We start from the raw sequence: 22,540 nt of genomic DNA, 5'->3' as shown, positions 1-22,540 counted from the left end.
ACAGATCGGAGGTCAGCAGCGGCCAGGTCAGGGGCCAGCAGCGGCACAAGTCCGGGGTCAGGATCGGCACAGGTCAGGGGTCAGCAGCGGCACAGGTCAGGGGTCAACAGCAACACAAGTCATGGGTCAGGTTGACACAGGTCGGGGGTTAGCAGTGGTTAGCAGTTAGCAGTTAGCACAGATTGGGGGTCAGCAGCGGCACAGATCGGAGGTCAGCAGCGGCCAGGTCAGGGCTCAGCAGCGGCGCTCCGAGCCTCATCAAAAGCGCCGCCGATGCCAGCCAGCCGCCCGCCCGCTCGTCTGGCATTTAGTGCGCGCCGCCGGCAGCGACGCGTCGCCATCATACTTATCACTGGGGAAATCAGCCGCGGCGCCGGCGCCGCGGCCGACGGGCGGCGTTCATGAAATTTAGAGCCGTCCGCCCAGAACTGTGCCGTCTATTACGGTCGATGGGCCCGCAGGTGCCCCAGGGCTGGCGGCCGTTGCCGGCCAGCTCACAGCTCGGCGTCAGTCGCTGGTCTTGACTAGCTCACAGTTCTGCGCCAGTCGCAGGTCTTGACTTGCTCACAGCTCGGCGCCAGTCGCCGGTCTTGACTTGCTTACAGATCGGCGCCAGTCGCCGGTTTCGGCAAGCTCACAGCTCGGCGTCAGTCGCCGGTCTTGACTAGCTCACAGTTCGGCGCCAGTTGCCGGTCTCGGTCAGCTCACAGCTCGGCACTAGTCGCCGTTCCCGGGCAGCTGTCAGCTCGGTGCCAGTCGCTGGTCTTGACCAGCTCACATTTAGGCACCAGTCGCCGGTCTTGACCAGCTCACAGCTCGGCGCCAGTCGCCGGTCTCGGCCATCTCACAGCTCGGTGCCAGTCGTCGGGCTCGGCCAGGTCACAGCTCCGCGCCAGTCGCCGGTCCCGACTAACTCACAATTTTAACAGACTGTCGGCCCCGGCAAACTCCCAATGTCGACAGCCTGCTGGACCCGACCAACTCGCGACTCTGGCCGTTCCACTCCCTTCCCGTTCCACCGACACCGGCAGACGGTTTCCCGTGCTGCGCTGACAAATTCTGCTGACGTCATCGGGCGGCCCCCCGGAGCTGGCAGCGCGCTCCAATGTCACCGACGTATCTCGGGCGTGGATGACATATAACACGGACACCAGCAGGTGGTCTCTTTGGTAGGTGACATGTCGTTGTCAGGCTGTTCCCGGCTCTGTGCGGAAAGTTCCACTGTCCCCGGTAGACGTCTCCGGTGTGTATAAGTTCCTCCGTCCCCGGTAGACGTCTCCGGTGTGTACAAGCCCCACCGTCCCCGGTAGACGATCTTCGGCGCGGATGATAAGTTCTATTTTCACTGGTAGACAGTTTCTGGTGTTGATGGCAAGTTCCACTGACACGGACGCTGCCCACTCCCCAGGTGGAGCAAGGCATCAAGCTCTTCAACCAACAACGGCACCAGGAGGCCGTGGCCAAGTGGAAGGAGGCTCTGCGGAAGATCCGACGCGAGCAGGATCGCTTCATCACCTTGGGATATCTTTGCCAGGCCTACATGCACTGGGGAAAATACAGGTACGTCAGCAGCATGATCGGGCAGTTCTGTCTCCGGCTGAAAGCCGGAAGTCGAAGGATATTGGAAACAGATGCAGTGACAGTAAGTGTTATCTGATACCACTTCGTTAAATGTCGACCCGCTCCACTCCATCCGCATGTACTTTGCATGGCCATGCACACAATTACAATTGTCAGCAGGAGCTGAACGGATGGGTTGTCGCCCGAGTGATCCCGAACGGCGCGTTGACCTCGGCCCCATCACCAGCACAGCCCGGACATTTTGACGACCTCGTAAGCCCGGCTTTGAAGCGCGTCCCTTTGCGCCAGCGCGCGCTTTGATGCGCGCGAGAGAGGCGGCCTCATGCGGGGATGACGCATCCAGCATGATAATGCGCGCCCGGCCCGCGCGCCGCTTGTTTGCCTGCCGGCTGTTGCATAAGGCTGAGGGCGCCTGCGGACGCCAGCGAGCTGGCTGCCGGCCAGCCATCGGCATAGCGGCACTAATGAACACCGAGTAGCGGCCGGCGGCACGGCGACATCCGGGCGGCGGCACATCCGGCCGTGTGCCCGGTGTATGAGGAGGCGGGCACCAGGCACGCAGGCGTGCGGCGCATTGTGATGCGGCTGCACCCACGCTCTGGGGTTAGGGGCGAAGGTCAGGACGGAGTTTGTGCGTTCCTGAGGTGGCAGCCGCTGCTACGCCGTCGCCGGCGTCACTGCATTGGTAATGGTGTGTTAATGAAATGAACCAAGGTAGGCGGGCAACGCGAGGGCTCTGACGTTCCGTAAGTACTGATGTACTCCCTTTGCTTTATTGGCTGGGTAGCTTTGATCTTCGGGAGTTAGTATTTTTCTTCCACCATTGCCCGGGTTCCTGGATCGCCACGTCGATGTTGGTCATTGCACTACTCAACCATTTTCGGTTTTATGGTGAGTTTCGTGATCTTCCCATGGCCAACTGGTTCACCGTTTCCGTTTCAAACATGCTTTCGTATTTTATGATGGCTTATCAAGGATGCCTCGTTGAAACACACCGTGGTAGCTTTGTCCGGAAGTGTTTCACTTCATTCAAATAATTCGAAGTGGCCATATATACCTCGCAGATTTGCACTCCGTACCTACAGCCCATCCTTAATTACACGTGGATCCGAATCGAGCTCCTTTTGGCTGCTTGTGGTGCCAACACGCCATGCCAGCGCGCTTAGAGAGTCACGGTTGTGGGAATCAGTGTCTCAGAAAAAGCGCAACGGCGCGCACAAAGGGCCGCATCCGTGTCGTACTTCCTCCCCCTCTCCCCCTGTCCCAGCCCACTCCTCCCTTAGCCAACAGGCAGTCTCCCCATCATCTGGAATAATTTTGACAGTAGTGCACCAAAAACGAGGTTAAATTGTGTGTTGCTGACTACAGCACATTGCACCTTTCCTTCCGGCGGACTCAAGGACGACAAATACGTTGCGGGAGTCTTGTAGGTACTGCTCCGTAGAATAATGAGAAACTGTTCTGTAGTCTAATGTAGGTATTGCTCCGTAGTCTAATGAGGCCCGTAGAACCGCCTTCATAAGGACCTTGACACCCATCCACGGATGTCGGGGACGGCGCGTTGGCGGAGGGGTGGACCACTTCCCAATAGAAGTGCTTTCATGGCCACTTATGACCATGAGAATAGCTTCCAAACGTCGAGCATTGTAAATATAGCCAATGCCCCTTCCATAGCGTCGTTTTGCAATACCCTCCTGGTAAACTGTGGGTGTATTTGCGGCGACGTCATTCAAATACACCACCGGGTCGGGCGCCCGCTCCGGACTTGAGCGCCGGTTTCTGAGCCATCCCGTGCTCTGGAGCCGGTAGTAGTCAACTGCAGTTCAGTCACGTGACGCCGCCTTGCCAAACCGAGGCCAGGCCACACGAGCTCAACGTTTGGCAGAGGCGCACCCAGCCACGCACGTACAGGTCAGTCAGAGGGGCACCCAGCCACGCACGTACAGGTCGGGCAGAGGCGCACCCAGCCAGGCACGTACAGGTCGGTCAGAGTGGCACCCAGCCACGCACGTACAGGTTGGGCAGAGAGGCACCCAGCCACGCACGTACAGATTGGGCATAGGCGCATCCAGTCACGCACGTACCGGTCGAGCTAAGCGCCCCCCCCCCCCCCCCCTGTACCCGCCTCCAGAGCTAGGCGCACAAAGACTATCACATCTAACATCCTTAAGTTGCATGAAACATTATTTTATTCAGCTTTCATGCAGGTTTCAAGTCGTGGTCCATTTACAAAAAGAACACCCCTAGTAAAGCTAAGTCTTGTAAGGTGCGTGCTCTCATACAGCACGAAGAAATAGAGCATAGGTTCCTAACTACATTTAGAAAACAGACCATGCCTTCTGTCCATCCTTTTTAGCATCGTACAGCCAGGATCATAAGCAAGCTTGCTCAAGCAGCAAGCTAACTTTCCACAGTCTCAAAAAGTCAGCGATCGTCCGGATCCGTTTTCCCATACATGCCGCTTAATGGAATGCACGTGTGTAGTCTTAGGCCGTTTAGTACAACGCTTTGCGGTGAAAGCAGGCCAGCGTGGGTGTTTTGACGGCAGAAAAAGCTTCGGGAATTGGGATATCCAAGACCGGAACGAATGTGGCGAGCTCCATGCTATAATGCTGTGCATATCAATATGTCTGCTCGCCTTCCCCACCACCCTGCATCCCTATCTCGCCTTCCCTCCCCCCCCCCCCCCCTCCTCTCGTCCCCCCCCCCCGCTCTCTCTCTCTCTCTCTCTCTCTCTCTTCTCTTTCTCTCTCTCTCCTCTCACCCATGGTCCTCCATCGCCTCCCTGGCTTGCTGGGCCGCGGACAGGGAACGATTAACCGCTTCCGTTTCGCTCCTCGCTGCGCCTCTCGTTTGTCTGGTCCGCTCGCCGGGCGACGTCCACTCCGATTGGCGCTCTCCCGGCCGAGCTCGATGACCTCGTCACCCGGACCGCTCGCTCTTCCACGGTCCGTTCGGCGGCGACCGGCCTCGTTTCTTTCGCCGACGGGCGCGCTCTGCGCCCCGTCGCCGGCGCCGGCGCCGGCGGCAGCCGGCCGTCCCGGCCGTGCTCCGGCGGTGTTTCCTTGCGCCTCTCGAAGCTCGGGTGCGATGATGCAGAGGCACGCGATCCAGCCCTGATGGATACCGACGGCGGGGAGGAGGAGGGCGCGGCGGCGCCGCTCGGCGCCGACCCTCCGCGCAGGCGGCGGCCGGCGGCGCGTGGACGCCGTGCTCTCTCCTTCCCAGAGACTGGGTGTGGCGAGGCGGCGTGGTCCGGCCTACCACAGAACGGTTCAATTCGTGGTGGGGTGGGCGAGGATGGACGGCTTTCAAGGGGAACATGCAATGCCAGGTCATCTCACTGGGCCTGATGACGAGATGACGTGAGTCTGGGAACCATACCCATTCTGATTCTTTGCAAATTTCCTCCAGGGAGGTGTTTAAGGAGCGTGGTGAGCTGTCTTGGGAAGTCTGGGTGTTGTGGCTGAGGGACTTACTTTGCTGCACAAGTTTGAATGTTCGTTACTTTGCACTTGCCGTGATGTCTGTTTGTAAACTTTGCCCGGTTTTATCGGGAGACGCTGAATTGTCAATAGAGGCTGTCAGCCTACAATGTTAATCAATAACTTCAGACCTTGCATTCCAGTCGGTGCGCACCAAGCTCAACCTGTTTGAACCTGCCGGTGCTTGCCTCCCTTTTCGAGCATTTGCAGGTCGGCTGCGCATTTCGTAAGGACACCACGCTTTATGGGGACAAATATATTCTAGATTTGATTTAGATTGACCTATCTGGTACATTCAAGAACATTTCATTTTAATTTTTAATCGGTCTCTAGCTTCTATACCACAGATGTGAATATTTGTCTCTCAAGACGATATCCCAAGTCGTTCCCCGACCCCATGTTGTTCTGAGGCGCGCTTTGGCTGTAAAGGATCAATATGTTGTACCCTTCATAAGCATTTTGCCCTATATGCGGTCCCAAATCGTTTCTCTTCAAAGCCGTTCGCAAACACTGCAATGGCCTCAAGAATCCTTTCGGTGTGTTGCTATGTCAAGCATAGCAGCCTATGTGTCAACGCAATGCACTTGATTCGCAACCGTTCATCTGTCAGTGCAGTGTCAAGTCATGCAGGATTATATACTTCTGAATATTGCATAGGGCATCGTTGTCCACGGGGCGCCGCGGAAAGCACAGGGGCTTAAGGGCTGCTCAAATTAGTTACAGGTAGAAAATGGTATTAAGCTTATTCTGGTGCAAGTGCTCCTGCCCCCTCCCCCCCCCCCCCTCCATGCTCGACGATCCCTATCCTACGACCTTCTCTCACGGCCCGATAGAGCCCTGTGGCGCCCCACACAGCCAGGGGGGCGATCGAACGCCCCCTCCCCCCTCCGCTCTTCGAGAGAGCCACTTTGTGCCGCGGACGTTCTCACGCTGTCGGCGCGTGGTCCGACGGACTGCCGTTCAGCGAGCAGAAATCCGATAATGCCGTCTGGCGACTGCTAACGACGCATAGCCCGCGGCCACGCTCCAGCCGAGACGCGGCCGGGCCCACATGCGGGCCCACAGGCGGGCCCACAGGCGGCGGGCGACGGCCGGGGTGAACCAGCGGATGGGCGGCTGGTTCGCCTGGCCCAGTCACCGCTGGGTCAGCGGGCAACGCGCCGGCCGGCGCCTGGGGTACGGTCTTCATGAGTCTGATCGTGCTGACGCAGGCTCTCGGGTGCCTCTCCAAGCCCGTCAATAGGCGCCACTTCAGCTAAAATGCCCAATTTGGGGTGTGGAGAGCCCGGTCGCGTCACAGGACGCGATGAGCGTCCCCCTCCCCCTCCCCCTGGACGCGCCGTCTCTGAGAGCGCTCGGCCGAGCCCGAGTGGACGCCCTCTGGTGGCCGGGCTGAGCGGCGGCGGCCCGGTGCCGGGCCGACGCTGCGCGCGGCCGCCGACATCGGCGGATCGACACAGCCGACCGGGCGGACGCGCGGCAGCGCGCTGCCATCTGTCAGTGGCGCCCGCCGCTGCTGGCCGGCCGGCCCTCCCCGTCTATAATGATTACCGATGGCTGCTCGGCGGCGTGCTAGCCATGCGTGCCGCCGTGCACCGAGTCCGGGCGCGTACGGACGCGCCGGGCCCGCGCCGGTCGCGAATCTGCAGCTACGGGCCCGCGCCGGCTCCGTGCGCCCGGCGCATCCGGCCGCTCGGCGCGATCGCCAGTCTGGCCGGGCCTGGTCATTAAAGTGTCGGGCGTGTTTTACACACTGCGAGAAACTAGCTCTTAGTGGGCGCGTGACCGGGTTACTGGGGATGTTCGCGCGTGGGTGGAGACCCCGCCAGACAGAAGAGCACAGCCGAGATGGGTCATATGTGGAACATTGTCCGAATCTGAAGTTTATTTTACATCGCATTTATTTAGATGGCATCACTTTATAAGTTTCATCCAGTATAGCATTATACAAAATTTTGTCATGTTTTTGTAGTACAAAAACTGGACTGGCATTACAAGCAGCTTTCGCTCCGCCCGCCACGGCTGCCACCTGCAGCGAGACGGTTCTGGAGCATGCACAAGAAACGAGATAAGTTGTGCCCGAGTAAATGTCGAATTTTCCCTTTCAAACAGCCGCCAGTGTCGGGTTCATCTGTCACTAGCTGACAGCAGCTTTTGTATGCTTAAGATGCTTCGTACATCAATCAACTCTAACGACGCATGATTGAAGGACCAGAGTATTGTCGAGTTAACCAATCGAAAGGCGTTGCAACGCGGCCAAGGCTGCATAGCACCAGAAAGCTGCGCTTTCTTCCTTCCAGACCAGAGCTGGAGTGTGTGACGGCGACACATTAGTCTGTCTTTCATCAGCTACAAGCTCGTGCCGTCAGCGTGAACAGGGCTCCAGCATCCCTCGCCAGCTGCTGGATCTGTATGGGCCTGCTGGACCGCCTCCCCTGGGAGTCGACGGCGGCCTCCCCTCGGGAGGCGGCGGGACCGCCTCCCTGCGAGGGCCGGCTGGACCGCCGCTTATCAGCTCCTCAGGGAGCCGTGCTCGGCCACATCTGCCAGGCTTCAAAAGGCGGGCGAGGCTCTTAATGGTTGGGACCATATGACGTTAGGCTCATTCTGCTTACACTCGCCGCACAGACAGCCAATGCAAATAGGTGCGACTGTAGACATGCGCATACGTCCTAAGCCATGTTGAGGTCTCATATAGGAGGCTGGTCTTGACTGAAGTGCATGCATTTGCATGATGTCATACAGAACAAGAGAACTATGCGCAGCAATTCGGCGAAACGGATCCCCGTATCGACGTCTAACAGGGCTGATCTATGACCAGCATGAACACTAATTTGACCGGCGTAACATCCGAATGGTTAGTCGTGAAGTGCACTCGCATGATCACTCTCGATGTTGCTTACTCAATATCTTTTGTCGTACGTCATGGGTCGTAAAAATTAACGTCGACCAATTTCATTCCATGACTTCCATTTTTCGCCGTCATGGGCCTCGATCGGTCCGTCCTCACCACCATGGACCTCGGCCTGCCCCTGCTCGTCGTCATGAACCCCAGGGGCCAAACCCCGCTCGCTCCCGTGGGACCATGACCCCTGCCGACCCCTGCTTCTCCGTGGACCCTGACTGACCACTGCTTGGAACCTGACCGACCACTGCCCCCTCGTGGACCCTGGCTGACCCCTGCCCCCCCCCCCCCCCCCCGTTGACCCTGACCTGACCACTGGTTGTCGCCATTGATCCTGATTTCCATTGTTCGACGTCACTGATCCGGACCGACTCGCTCTCACCACCACGGACCCTGGTCTTCTCCTGATCGCCAGTTAAGACACTGGCCGACCCTCGCCTTGCTGTCACGGATACTGGCGTATCCCTTTCTTGCCACCACGGACACTGCTGACCCCTTCTTGCCACCACGGACACTGCTGACTCCCTTCTTGCCGTCATGGACACTGCTGACCCCTTCTTGCCACCACGGACACTGCTGACCCCCTTCTTGCCACCACGGACACTGCTGACCCCTTCTTGCCACCACGGGCACTAGCTGACCCCTTCTTGTCGTCATGGACACCGACCCCTTCTTGCCACCACGGACACTGCTGACCCCTTCTTGCCGTCATGGACACTGCTGACCCCTTTTTGCCACCACGGACACTGCTAACCCCTTCTTGCCACCACGGACACTGCTGACCCCTTCCTGCCACCACGGACACTGCTGACCCCTTCTTGCCGTCATGGACAGTGCTGACCCCTTCTTGCCGTCACGGACACTGCTGACCCCTTATTGCCGTCACGGACACTGGCAAACCCCCTCTCATTGTCATGGACAATGTCCAACTTCTCCATGCCGTTATGGACACCAGCCGACCGCTGTCCGCCGCAGAGAACCTTGACCGCTCCCTCATCTGCCTCCAGGGAGCTGGTGGAGCTGGCCTTCCAGCAGCTGGACATCGCCAACAGCATGGAGGACAACGTGCTGCGAGCCGAGGCGTACCTGAACCTGGCACGCGGCAACGAGCGGATGGGCGCGCTGGACAGCGCCCTCCAGTACTGCCGCCACTCGCTCTACAGTCAGTGTGACCAGTCGCGCACTACAGGCCAGGTGCACCTCTGCCTGGGCAATATCTATGTCACCTACTCCAACTTCAGCAAGGCCATCGAGCACTACGAGCTGGCGCTGAAGGTGGCGCGCAGCATCCGTGATGTGGGTCTTGAGCTGCTCATCTACGTCGGCATGGGGCAGGTGTTCAACGTCCTCAAGGATTACGGCAAGGGCCTGCAGCTGGTGGCCAAGGCGTTCGAGCTCTCCAAGAGCTTCCAGATCTGCGACCTGAACATGCGACACCAGCGTCTCGCGCTGCTGCACCTCGTCACCCCGCTGCGCAAGCTCGGCAGGATGTCGGAGGCGTACGAGTGCTGTCAGGTCAGTGGGCTACGGTCGCCCCGCGTTCCGGCGCGGCCCGCACGGGCAGCGAGGCCGCGGGGCGCGGTCGGTGCCGGAGGAGGAGGGATGGTCGATGGAAGGGATGGATGCGGCTGTTTGGAGACTGTGTGGAGGGAGTGGGGGTGCCGCCCGTGCGCGCGATAAAGCTTGCCTTTACAGCCTTTACTCGGGACAGCGCAGTTGTTCATGGCAGAAATGGTTCGGCGCCGTGACGGCAAGGGATCAGTAAGGGCTCAACTACGCCGTTACGGGCTGATGAAAGAAGGGTCAGAAAGCACATGGCTTAAAGACCGGATGTTAAGAAGTTGGCTGAGGGTAAGGATGAGTCAGGGTTTCGGAACACGCTGAGTTCGGCGAAACGCGACCCCTTACCGTGTGCGCGACATGGCCCGCTGTGCCGGCGGCAGATGGGCGTTGCGGCACAGCCTAACCGCGTAAATCCATCGCCACGCCGGAAATCAGACGCGGGCTGGCTGGTCAGGCGCAGTTTCGCTGTCGGGCTTCTTTTTGGGGGCTGAACAATATCCGACGTCAAACTATGCAGAGACGCAAGTGTTTTATTCTCTAATTTGTGGCTCGACAACAGCTGCAGGGATGTTAAAAACAGTTAAATGACAATTTATGAGAGTCTGCACAGTTTTTGTACGCATGTAATTAGCCCGATATGCGGAGCACATCCTTGATTAATCATTTCATACGTTATTTCGGTCATGTTCTTAAATTAGTGGTGCATTTCCTAGTCCGTCTCCTTCCCTGAATTTCGGTATGGGGCAGGCAGTGTTTGACCGCCCCAGGCTCAGTTGAACCACGACCTGTATCGGCTGGGAACCCGTATATGTGATCCTGCGCATCTATTCAGCACCACCAGCCTGGCTCAGCCCTGGGTGCGCTACGACGGCACCCAGATATCACATCTCTCACCCAGGCGTAACTCCATTTCAACGCTGTTTAATAGAGCTGCATAAATTAGTTTAGCTGTTTGGTAAGCTATTTCGTTTCTGGGGTCCTTTGCTGTGTTCAAGGAGAGACGAATGTAATGCGTTTTATTCAACGGTGTACATTTAAGTAGAACTTCTCAAGAACTGTGCTGCAAGAAGATTATCAATAATAATAAGTGTATTGTAGGAGGATATTAATGAAAATAACATTCGTCTCGTGCAGAGCAAAATTTCGATGAAATGCGGTTTCGTAGGCTAAGATGATATTGAATACGGCGTGTAAACTGCATCCCAATGTCATAATGCGGCTTGCTATGCTGCAGCACATATGTTTACTATCGGCACATCATACTTGTAGCGCGGCAGCCGGCGTGCTGAGCTGTAATGGTTTCCATGACTGAGTCAGGTCCCTGGAGCTCGTCAGCGTCATATCATAACATACTTTCATTGTTTACTTACTTTTAACCCGCAAAATGGCTGAGAGGTGCTCTTAGCGGCGATGAAAAGCACAGCGCTGTGCTGTAAGAGGACGGTTGATAGGGATCGAGCAGCGGCGGCACCATCAACTTAGTGGAGGGTGGTCAGCACTCCGCTCATGGCCCGCTCGCTGTGGCTTTTCACTGCGCAGAAGGCCTCCTCAGTCTGAAGGCCTCCCCAGTCAGGAGGCCTCCCCAATCAGGAGGCCTCCCCAGTCTGAAGGTGCCCTCTGATACAGTGCATCTGGGATAACGACGCTAGCTGATTTTGAACTTAATTTTAATTATGTTTGTACCTATTTTCTAGGAACATTGACGGTAGCAAAGCTGGTTGCGTTTCGTTCCACCCAAAGCTTTCTGTAATTCTTCGAACCACAGGCGAATAAACTTTTTCGGAAAAGTATGAGAAAAGACCGCCAACTGTGTGTTAAATCGTACCATGTCGGTACGGTACCGGCGTTCACATGGTTCCATGAAGGCATCCAGTACGCCTCCTCATCTTTTGCCAATCCATGCGTTATTGGGATCCCTCTCACCCAGAACAGGACCATCCCCTCAGTCGCGATAGTGGCCTGCTTGTAGTCATCACAGGCGCAGACAATGGGAGAGGAGCCGCCTCTCTCTGGGCAGTCTGGAACATGTCCGTACCTCCCGACCGCATCAGTGCCGCTGACCACGTCCGTTGGTTTGGTTCTCGAGGGCTTCCAAACGTTTCAGGGTGAGCAAACAAGACACGTTCTCTCAGCCTGTCCACCGAATGGTGCCACCTCTGGTGCAATACGCGGCATATTCGCGGGTTGGTGTCAGAAGCTGCCAACGTGTGCACTGAATGTTACACAGGCCAATGGGTCAGCCACTCGCACAAGCGCTGTGCTCTGATCGGCGACAGATTCAGCAATATAAGTTACCCCGCCACAATCCAGATGCAGGCTGTAGGCTTAACGTCAGCCACCAATGACCTCTCTCTGGAGCCGCTGCCAGCCCGCCGACCGGTCACACAGCGACTGAGAATGGCTGCCTGAACCGCGGCTATTGCTCTGCCTCCGGGCAGATATATGCCGACCCCCAGCCGGGGGTCATGCAATATGCAATCGCTGGACTACGCTCGACGCCGACGAGCGCCGTATAACTTAGCAATGGCAAGCCGTCTTATCTCCACGATTCTGGCGGCGCGGCGCAGCGGCGGGCGGCCGCCGCGTCTGGCGGCCGGCCGCCGTCGCGCAGGCGCCGCCCCGCAGCGCATAAAGTCGTCACGCGACCGGGACGTCTGACACCGCGACCGGGACGTCTGACACCGCGGCCGGGACGTCTGACACCGCGGCGAGAGCGGCCATACCGATCGCCCCGGGCGGGCGGCATTACGCAACCGTGACGTCACCCCTTGATGGCCGGCGGAGGAACGTTCGGAGACTGTTCAGCTTTAGCAGAAGGCTGTTTTGGGCTGCGGTGCAGCCGGCGGTGGAACTCTGTTGTTTGCGTAGCTGGTGCGTCGGCTGTTCAGATGATCAAACTATCTGACAGCCTCTTCTGCGCGACGCACCGAAAATACACCGTTAGAATGCGGCTGCTGGCCTCTTTGGGCGCAGGGGCGCTGCCGGGCTGGCGGTCGATTCCGTTCCGCGATCCGCCTGACGATCTATGTTGGTTCGTTGTCGGGCCAGCTATGGATATTGAGACAGCATCGTTCTGGATGGATGTACTGGCGTAGGCAGTTATCAATACATCTATGACGATCATCGATCGACCAATAACGGTGAAGATAAATATAAAAGGTTAACGATATCATTGGATACATCTGTTGCTCGAATACCGCTTTCATGTTGTAATCCAATAGCAGGACAATGTTTCATGGCGGCTGCTCTCGGGGTGTTGCCCGACTGATGAGTGACAGTGGGCGGCGAACGCGTTTCCCTGGTGACTGTTGGCACGTGCCCTAACCGGAGGTGCTGCGTCGGCAGGACGCGCTGCGGATGGCACTGGAGGCGGGAGACCGGCCGCTAAACGCCCGCGGTTTGTGCGCAATGGGAGACATCCTCCGACAGAAGAGTGACGGACAGGTAACGAACGCCCAGGCTTCGCGGCCGCTGGCTCGGCACCTGCTCACAGCATGTGTTTCCTCTTGGTTGTAATTCAAGATGTCTTAAAATTAACTCACTGAGGTGATCCATCAATTGAGCGGCTATGCCCCACGTTTGCCATCACATGCACACGTCAGGGAATGAGTGATGTCAAAAAGCCTGGTGCGACTCGGGCTTCACCAGCGACGCGTGCCGTATGAAATCAATGCTTTCTCTGCGTGTGACATTGGTGGATCCCATTTCCACATGTCACTGTAGCTGATATCGGCACTGGATATGACAATACTGGTTAATACAATGACGTAAATGTGAGCCTCTCTGCTTACATCGTAAAAGTGGTCTGTCTTGCACGTGCCGCGCAAAGGATTTTCCTCGGGAACCACCAAGACAAATATCCGACCTCCCCTGCCTTCCCCAGCGGGCCTACCGGCGTTACGAGGCGGCGCTGCAGATGCTGACGGACATGGAGGACGCCTTCGGCCGCGTGCTGGCCCTGGACGGCATGGCCAAGTCCATCAGCCTGCTCTGCCGCCAGAAGAAGGTCTGCGACTGCAAGCCGCTGGAGGCCTACACCCGACTGCTCGACGCCGTCACTAACTGCGGCAGCAAGGTGCGTCACCCGTGCGGCACAAGGCGGGGCGGGGCAGGGGGCGTCGATTAGCACCGACTTCGGCGGTGACAACTACCACTGGTGTGCCACCAGTGATCGTGAGAGGAGACGGAATATTTCTCTAGCGATTGCGGAAAGAAAACACATTCGCTGGACTGGGTCGTCCGCGTGGTTGGACTGCAACTTCCAGCAGTTATCAAAGCGCGTGCCCGGAGGGCATCCGAGTCTGCTCCTCAACTTCCAGAAATGCCGGCTCGCATTAGCTTAGCTACGACAGTTGTTGCATTTGTGCAGAATTTATGGGGCCACCCAGACATTTGACATTGCAGGCTTTGCGACGGTTTGTCAAAGATTTGGCCGGTGAAGTGTTAGGCAACGCCCAAGATTCGAACTCGTGTCGCAGGCCCAGGGTCCGACATTGCGCCCGCCGCGCTTCTTTCGCCCCGACGCGCCGGACTGACGTGTCAGCTGACTCCGCGCCAACAGCCGCGCCGGTTTCGGAACCGCGCCTTTCTGAAGGATGCTGCCGACAAGTTCGTTATCATCTGGCTCATCAGCCCGAGGGCATGCCTGATTGAGAGCGCGGGCTCGGGGCCGGTTTCGATCAATCCTGCAGCGCCGTCGCCGAATGCCTCTCGTGCGGGACGAAGGGCCGTCACAGTGCAGCCAGGTTACCGACGTCACCACGCACCGGTGACGGAGCGTCCCCCACGTGCCGCCAGAGCCGTCTCCCTCGCCGCTTCCGGAGCGGCCGGAAAAGCGGCGGATAGAGCGCGAATCCTTTCCGAAAACCCAATCTCGCCTGATGATTCCATCCCGCTCCTGTTCAAGTGCCACCGGCAAATTACGAGATCGAGCTGGCCTATTGTAAAATGGGATCTCCCCACAAATCGGAGCGCAGCGGCCCGGCCGTTCGCCGGGTATATTAGCTGTACTTCAGACGGTGATCGCCTGTCTGCGCGCGCGGTGCGCCGTCTCAGCCGCGCCGTGCGCGCGTTAATTGCAGCTCTGTTGCGCACTGTGAGGTGGGGAAAGGGGATCGCCCACTCAGCGACTGCGCAAAAGCGTAGCGATTCCGAATGTATCTGCCGCACCTCGGCGAGTGCCCTTACGATACAGACGAATCCTGCGGTACGTGGACGCTGCGACGAAGCCCGGGGCTCGAATCACGGCGCCGCCAGTCTCCAGCGTCGCGAGGGCCAGCTGGAAGTTATAATTAACTCAAGTTCGCCCCGTTCGTCTTGTTACTTGAGAGATGTCAGGGCAACAGAGTCGCGAGCGAAACATCCGAGTGATGGCCACTCTGCCGCTGCTGATTGGCTCTCTCGACCGACAAGGTGAAACGGGACACGTTGCAGTGTCAGATGCTGCGTGTCATCTTCTGGCGCTGCATGAAACCTCATGCCACTGACTGTACCTGGCCATTGATGTGTCTGAAGCTCCGCAGGTTGCCAATAGTTGCCTTGAAGTGCGACGACAGATAAGTTTGTTTTGCCGTAAATGCCTGTTCTGTGGATAGCTCTGCGAGTCAACGAGCGTATGACACGCAGCAGTGGAAGTTATTGTAAGCAGCCTGGCGTAGCAAGTCAGGTGCTGCTTGCAGACATCCGCTCTTCTCTCCCAACGTGCTGCCGCTCCCGTCAGGTTAGGTGTTGACCCCTCTTGTGTGTTTGAGCTTAATTTTGCTTTAATAAACTTGCTAGCTACGGCAATCATAAGCTCATTATGAGCAAGAAAGACCTTCAGCCTCTGATTTTGCGGCATCTTGAGTTCGGAGTTCATATGCTGGGTTATCGACCCTCAGTATAACCCGGGGGTACCGGTTAAGCGACGGACCAACAATCATAGGGCCAACATTTGCTCTTTTGACAGCACTCAACTTTTCAAGCTGGGCTTGTAACTCGTGATCACAAGCCAGGCTTGAAGCGCCGAGTAGTGTGAATATAACCAACGTTCGCTGTATAGAATCACTCGACCAGTACCTCCGCTAGTATAACTGGAGGCCGATAGCTCAAGGTAAGAACTCTGGAGTCATAATGCAGTTATGAGCTGTACCGATTCAAATGTGGGCGAAAGCAATCACGGGACTTGGTGAGTATGCCCTTCCTTTCGGTTGATAACAAAGTACAACTCTTGACTTTATTTAGCGCTGCAAGGAGGTGGTTCGTTCTCTGATATCGCTCGAGCGCTCAGAATTTTGCTACCCCATTTTAGACACTAGATTAATTGCGTCTTTCCACACCGTTTATGGCTATCTTCGAGCCCCATTCATTTCATGATTCATTCAGAAGTCGGCTTTTCGTGCCTTGGCGGGCGGCTGTGTATTTTGCTCATTGACAGAGACTCTCCGCCTGAAACAGAAGCCCAGTGCCTTAGGGCGTGAGACAAACACGAGCGTACGAAACGCCCATCAAACAATAACAAATTTACTCCCGAAGTAGCCAGAAGTGTACCAAAGCTATCGATTAAAGCAGGGCTTCTTGCAACGCGTACGCATGTGTACACATGCGTAATGTGCACACAATGTGTACACAGTGTGTACCAAGGCACGTATTGACTCCTGAACCCCTCCGGTTGCACTGCCTTGCCCGCGAGGCACCGGAGCCCCGTCCCGGTCATTTCCTCCTCAGATGCATGCGTCTTACGCGACCGATTTCCCACCCGACGTCCATCAAATCACCCCAATTTATTCGCCGACGATAAGAGGGCGGCTGCGATGGACACATGATCCAACGGTCCTGAAAAGGCAGCCGATGACTGAATCAGTGGACTGATGGGCTACGTCTCCGCCAGCCTTGCCCCCTGCTCCGATCTGGCTTCGGGCCGTCGCAGCCTCACCCTGCGTTATAAACGTCGCGCACGTAATGCCACGACCTCCGATGAAGCATCGTCTTCGTTATGGAACCTCTGGCGTCTAAGTGATTGAAGTCTCCCGCCGGTAAGCAAGTGGCAGTGCTCCACTTCATGAGTTCGGTGTGCATTAAGTATAAGGTCGTTTGGTTATTATGAGCAGGATTATCGCCGTTCCCTGCGCGCCGTGAGCGGTTCAGACGCATAGTATAGAGTGTCTGCTGTAACTTCTTGGGATTGATTCACGCGACCATATACCTGACACCCGGGCTGCGTCTGCTCTATCTGGATCTAGGCTGGCGCGTGTTCGGATATGGATCTATAGCTGGCTCGTGTTCGGATCTGGATCTAGACTGGCTCGTGTTTTTCGGATCTGGGATCTCGGCTGGCTCGTGTTCGGATCTGGATCTAGAGCTGGCTCGTGTTTCGAATCTGGATCTAGGCTGGCTCGTGTTCGGACATGGATTTAGGGCTGGTTTTGTGTTCGGATCTGGATCTAGAGCTGGATCGTGCTCGGATATGGATCTAGACCTGGCTTGTGTTCGGATCTCGATCTAGGGCTGGCTTGTGTCCGAATGCTCGGAAAACAACGATCGGCGAAGGGCTTGTTGTACCACGAGCTTACAACTTTTTCATTTCAGTTACCACGTTGTATGTAAGCAACTAATATTTGGTCTCAGGGAATTCTACAAGTTGTACACAATAAATGTCATCGCCCCATGTCGGGACAGACTGATCTTCAACGCTCGAGCTATCTCAGTTTCTTGGCTGGGTAGTCAAGCTTTACATCAAAAGGAACATTTCATGGCTCATTGCTTTTTTTGCTGTCGCTTCAATTGCCTTCTTAAATTTCAACCATAGTTCATGTGCGCATGCGCCTATGATCGGCCCGATCGCCAGTGACATCCCGAACGACAGCTTAGCTGAAAACGATTATTTAAATTGTCCGGACGCTTAAACTGAGATTCCAGTCGAAAATGGCCATCCGGAAAATTAGCCCTGAGCTTTTCCGATGATACTTCTGCGTGTCACGCTGACTCAAAAAGAGCCTATGCTGTCCTGTGCAATAACACTCGCGATGGCAAAGGGACGCTGGTGGCGGGTGACAGTTTCGAAGTCCATTTATCTGCATTTAAGCGACGTAACGTCCGTGGATAAGCTTTCCAATTTATGTCGTTACTAGCCCAAGTTAGATTACTTTTGAACTTAGGAGCAGACTACCTTCTTTTTCACTTTTCGTAAAGATTTAATCCGAAGTTTTGGAATGGGTGGATTTCTGGGGTCAGAGCGCATGCTGAACATTGCTTGTTGTGTGAGACCTGACCCCTGGCATCCGATTGCACAATTCCAGGTCAACGGCAGAAATTGGTGGCGAAAGTTTAACGTGCCGCAGTGGTCGGTGCGGTCCGTCCCGTCCACCAGACGTAACTGACCTTTAGCGCTGCCGCCGCCACCGGCCGCAGGCGATAGTGGTCGACGACAAACAGTGAGCACCTAAGGCGACTCGAACCCACCCCGCCTAGGTGGGTGGATCGGAAGGCAAGCGCTCTAGCCAACTGAGCCACCGGGTCAGACAAACGGAGCTCTAGCTTTTGTAAATTTGCTCTTCATTTACTGGCTGCTGCAGCTTGCGCATCACCATCTTCAGAAGGTGCCCTTCACACTCACACAATGACAAGTGTTGGACGTCCCGGCAAAGTACAGCCCCGCGGCTGCCGGCCGCTCCAATACCCAGTGTGACCGACCTGCTGAGACGGGGCGAGCTGGTGTGGGTGTGCGGGTGGGTCCGTAAACCCGGAGATGGTGCCAGGCTGGCCACAGCAGTCACGTCTGCAGACGCTGCTCCGGCACTGACAGCCATAACACGTGTGAAGTGCACCCACATATATCCTTAATGGGCATCATAATATAGGTATGTATACTTATATACAGCTATAAGTATATGTATATACATATATAGCTCCATTTAGCAGGCCATTATATTATATATATATATATATATATATATATATATATATATATATATGTATGTATATATATATAGGTATATATATATATAAATACATGTATATGTGTATATATATGTATATATATATATATATATATATATATATATATAATATATATATATATATACACATATATATATATATATATATATATATATATATATATCTATATATGTATGTATATATATATATATATATATATATATATATATATGTATATATATACATATATATATGTATGTATATATATATACACATATATATATATATATATGTATATATATATGTATATATATACATATATATATATGTGTATATATATATATATGTATATATATATATATGCCTACACATCCGCAATTAGTTTTGATACAGCATATTGGACAAAGCATGCGAGACAGAAGCGTGGTTTCCGTGATAGATCAGGCCGAGGGGACAGTCTCCATCTTTGCAGGATTTACATTGCTCCTCTGGGTGTTGAATATAAGTGCGCGGCTCAAAACGTTTAATCCCCCCCCAAAAAAAACTGTTGAAGCATTTAAAAAGCTTGCAGAGACCCGGGGAAATAAGTGAAAGAAGGGTGTTTGGAAGGATGACAATCAAACATAACGAGCCCAAGTAGAGTTGTCATTCGCTGTACCTGCTTATCTTTTTGGTGCTGCAGTAATTCTGTGCCGTCAACAAAAGTTAACGAAGTTCTCTGATTAACCCACAAAACCGTATGGATGACACAACCTTCCATTTTGTTCACAATGAAGCGAGGACTTCTATGCTTTCGCTATGCTGGTTGATCATGGTTAAGGTTTGAGTAGTTCGGCAGTAACTGAACGAGACCCGTGACGTTATGGTTGACAAGTTTGGTTTACAGACTGGTCTGACGATCGAGGGATGTGTCTCGAAATTGCAGGATTACTCCGGCTGTGTTCAATATTGTCCAATTACGACGCATTGCGTCACAAATGTCCTAGTCACTCTTCATTGAAAGTGCGCCTGTATAACGTGCTGTGGAACCGTTGATGAGGGACCAGTCTTGACATTTCTTGGTCCCCAGAGCTCACCAATTCTGATACCGTGGTGCACAGGGATTCATTCGTCTCGGCACAAATTAGCCACTTTTGCTCCAGCTGTCTGCAAGGGAACATCACTATGAAGTAGCGACGCCAGCAGTAGGGTCTGGGGAGAGAAAAGTCACTTCCGCACTGTTATGGCAGAAGACAGCCGAATATATGCGAATTCCCAATGGCGCCTACCATGAGGCATGCTATGTTCGTATTCCCTGAAATAAGACGGCATGTGAAGGCTGTTGCAATCTCTGCAGCACGCATATGCTTAGCATCCAATAAGCAACACAAATTGTGCAGCACGTAATGCGTAGCATACATAGAGGTACAAGGAAGAACAGGGCGCCAGACAATGCAGGGCATACACAGCAGGCGAGGCAGTAGAAAGCGTATACATCAGCCAACTTTGCCCCATGTAGAACTTGGCGTGCCTTTCGCAAACAAGTCCTGGTTGAAGCCTACCTCCTTACCGGCGCTGTTGCAGCTGCTGCTGCGGAACACCCACCAGCAGCTCTCGGGCATCTACACGGCGCTGGGCGACGACGAGAACGCCCGGCTGCAGGAGCGACTCTCCTCGGTGCTCACCGAGGAGATGGAGCTCTACTGCGCCGTCTGCAACCAGCCGCTGGGCCAGGAGCCCGGAAACAGTCTGGAGGCGCTGCCCTGCTCACATATCTTTCACCAGCAGTGAGTGCGCGCCGCCCGAGCGTCCTCCATCCTGCAGCGGGGGTGGGGTCGCTCAAGAGATCAGGGGCACAGCCAGGATTCTTAAAAGGGGGGGGGGGGTGACTACGCAGGACGCCGATGTTAAACTTTTGGTCGAGGGTCGTCTATTCTATGGTGGAAAAAGTCAGAGTCTGTGGGGAAATCACCACCGCCCTGGCTGTGCCGCTGCAAGTGACCTCCACGGGCAGTCACCGCGGGCCCCTCAAACATCTTCCTCCCGCATTGAATGTGGGGGCGCTTAATTGACAGCCAGCAGCAGTGAGTATGGAGCCCCTCGAATATCTACCACCAGCAGGGAATGTGGGGCAGCTCAAGTGTCTTCCGGTAGCATTAAGTGTGAGCTGCTCACATGCCTTCCTTAATCAGATCAGCATCGGCTGCTAGAAATCCACCGACAGCGGTAATGTGGGTCGCTCAGATGTTTCACGTCCACAGCTTCAGCTTGCGGCGTGGAGCGTTCAGATGTTTGCCACCAGCAGTGAATTTTGACTTAAGGCGGTCACCCATATGGCTCAAACCAACAATCAGTGTAAGATACGATCTGACTTGAATAGCCGGCTGACGACGACACATTAGGTCTGTCGTCGACTGCACATATTGGAGCGATGCTCTTCTATGACGCAATTAATTCACGCTGTCCGCAGTCAGCTGGCGCGCTGACATTTCTGCACTCAAGCTCGCGCCTTGTTGCTGGCCTTTTTTGCGTAGCTTGAGAAAAGGTGTCGCCATATTTTTCGGACACACTCCTTGGAGCGAACAGGATAAATCATGAGTCTTAAAAAGTGAAGTTCGTTTCCCAGCATTTCTTGTAAGAGATTGCTAATGCCCCTAAGGTAAAATGGTCTAACCTCGTGCAATTTCCAAATTGCTCACGGCATTTCAGAAGCTGCTCTGCTAGGAAAGATAAGCTATTTCTGGAAACCTTAGGAATTGCAGACGTGTTTGTGACGGGTGTACTCAACAGAACAACTTTTCGGAGAGCTTGCAAGCCAGAAACATGTTTACTGGCCCAAGCTCCACTGGCGGCTTTATCTTCAGACCAGTGTTGTGTTTCGACTTCAGCTGACGCGAGTTTTTTAGTGGCATTTGCGGCGTTGCCGTATTGTGACGGAATGGTGATTGTTTTCGCCGTCAGTGCCGCCACTGGTGGAGTATAACACAGCCATCACAGAATATTCACAAGCGCATGTAACAGTATTCTAGATCCATTCCGCTAGACGGTCCCGTAAGATAACCGAGCACCCGCTCGCTTCCAGAGGACCATATGAGTTAACCGTGTACCTGATCACCGTCAGATGACCCTGTGAGCTGACAGAGCACCTGTCAACAGCAGGGTCCATCTGTGAGCTTATAAGATGTCCGTTTCCACTGCACGTCCCTGAAGAGCCCTTTAATGACCTACCAATGCACTGATCACCTTCAGGTATCCCATGAGCTAACAGTTCGCTCACTCGCCGCCAGGTGTGCTCGCGAGCTGATGGCCAAGGGAGAGCGGCGCAAGAAGAAGCGCATCTGCCCGCAGTGTCGGAAGACGGTCAACTCGCGCATGATGTTCGTGTGTTACGACGACGTCAAGTACGACGGCCACTACCCGGCCTTCCTGGCCAACAACACCACGCATGTGCAGACGCCCGATCATCCGTTGTGATATGGGCGGGCGCGCGCTGCCGCCGGACCGGAGGAGGTCGGCCGCGCCCACCAGAGGCGCTGCCTGCTGGCGCGGGCCGTCACTGCCGAGGCCCTGCTGCAGCTGATGCTGATGCTGTGGCGGCCCAAGTGACGGCGGCGGCGGCGACGGCGACGGCGGCGGCCGTGAGTCGCTGCCCGGTGTCTTTTCCGCCCCCCCCCCCCCCCCCCCCACCGGCCGTCGCTGCGGCCCGCGGCGTGGTCGGCGGCACCGGTGCGCGGCGCGCGCGGCGGTTTGGGCGTGGCGGTGACAGCGTGACGCCGCTGCGGGGAGAGAGGGACACGGCCGCAGCTCGGCGCGTGACGTCACGTGACCACCGGCCGCGTCCGCCGCGTGACGGCCAGCTGAGAACGGCAGCTGCCGCGGCAATAACGCTGCTCACGTGAGAGGGCGCGCCGCGCGCTCCGCGCCGACCGATCGGGATCAATTCTAGTCACGTGATCCGTAACAGCTTTCGGCCGGCGCCAGCGTCGAATTAGTCGACGAAGGCTGTCGTTCCGCGCCGCTCAAATGGGGTTTTGATAGACACGGGCGCTTTGTAACGCCGTAAGCGCCGGCTTCTCTCTAGCTCGCGGCGTTGGCGCTTGGAATCCTAACA

At 55.4% G+C, this 22,540-nt stretch overlaps 1 protein-coding gene across 1 annotated transcript in view; it reads left to right on the top strand.

Annotated features, from left to right (window-relative positions):
- The window catches only part of LOC119092018 (43 kDa receptor-associated protein of the synapse homolog), a 64,088-nt gene extending 42,121 nt beyond the window's left edge, over window positions 1-21,967 (top strand). Inside the window, exons 4-9 of the mRNA XM_037214969.1 lie at window positions 1,409-1,560; window positions 8,979-9,486; window positions 12,880-12,978; window positions 13,418-13,609; window positions 20,014-20,216; window positions 21,717-21,967. Coding sequence (XP_037070864.1) covers window positions 1,409-1,560; window positions 8,979-9,486; window positions 12,880-12,978; window positions 13,418-13,609; window positions 20,014-20,216; window positions 21,717-21,903 — 1,341 coding nt within the window. The 3' untranslated portion in view covers window positions 21,904-21,967. The remainder of the gene's footprint in view (window positions 1-1,408; window positions 1,561-8,978; window positions 9,487-12,879; window positions 12,979-13,417; window positions 13,610-20,013; window positions 20,217-21,716) is intronic.
- Window positions 21,968-22,540: the final 573 nt, after the last annotated feature.

The sequence above is a fragment of the Pollicipes pollicipes genome, unplaced genomic scaffold, assembly GCF_011947565.3.
Source record: "Pollicipes pollicipes isolate AB1234 unplaced genomic scaffold, Ppol_2.1 Scaffold_3447;HRSCAF=4054_pilon_pilon_pilon, whole genome shotgun sequence".
In the NCBI taxonomy this organism is placed as follows: Eukaryota; Metazoa; Arthropoda; class Thecostraca; order Pollicipedomorpha; family Pollicipedidae; genus Pollicipes; species Pollicipes pollicipes.
Note: the sequence above shows the minus strand (reverse complement) of the source record. Positions and strands in the feature narration are given on the sequence as shown.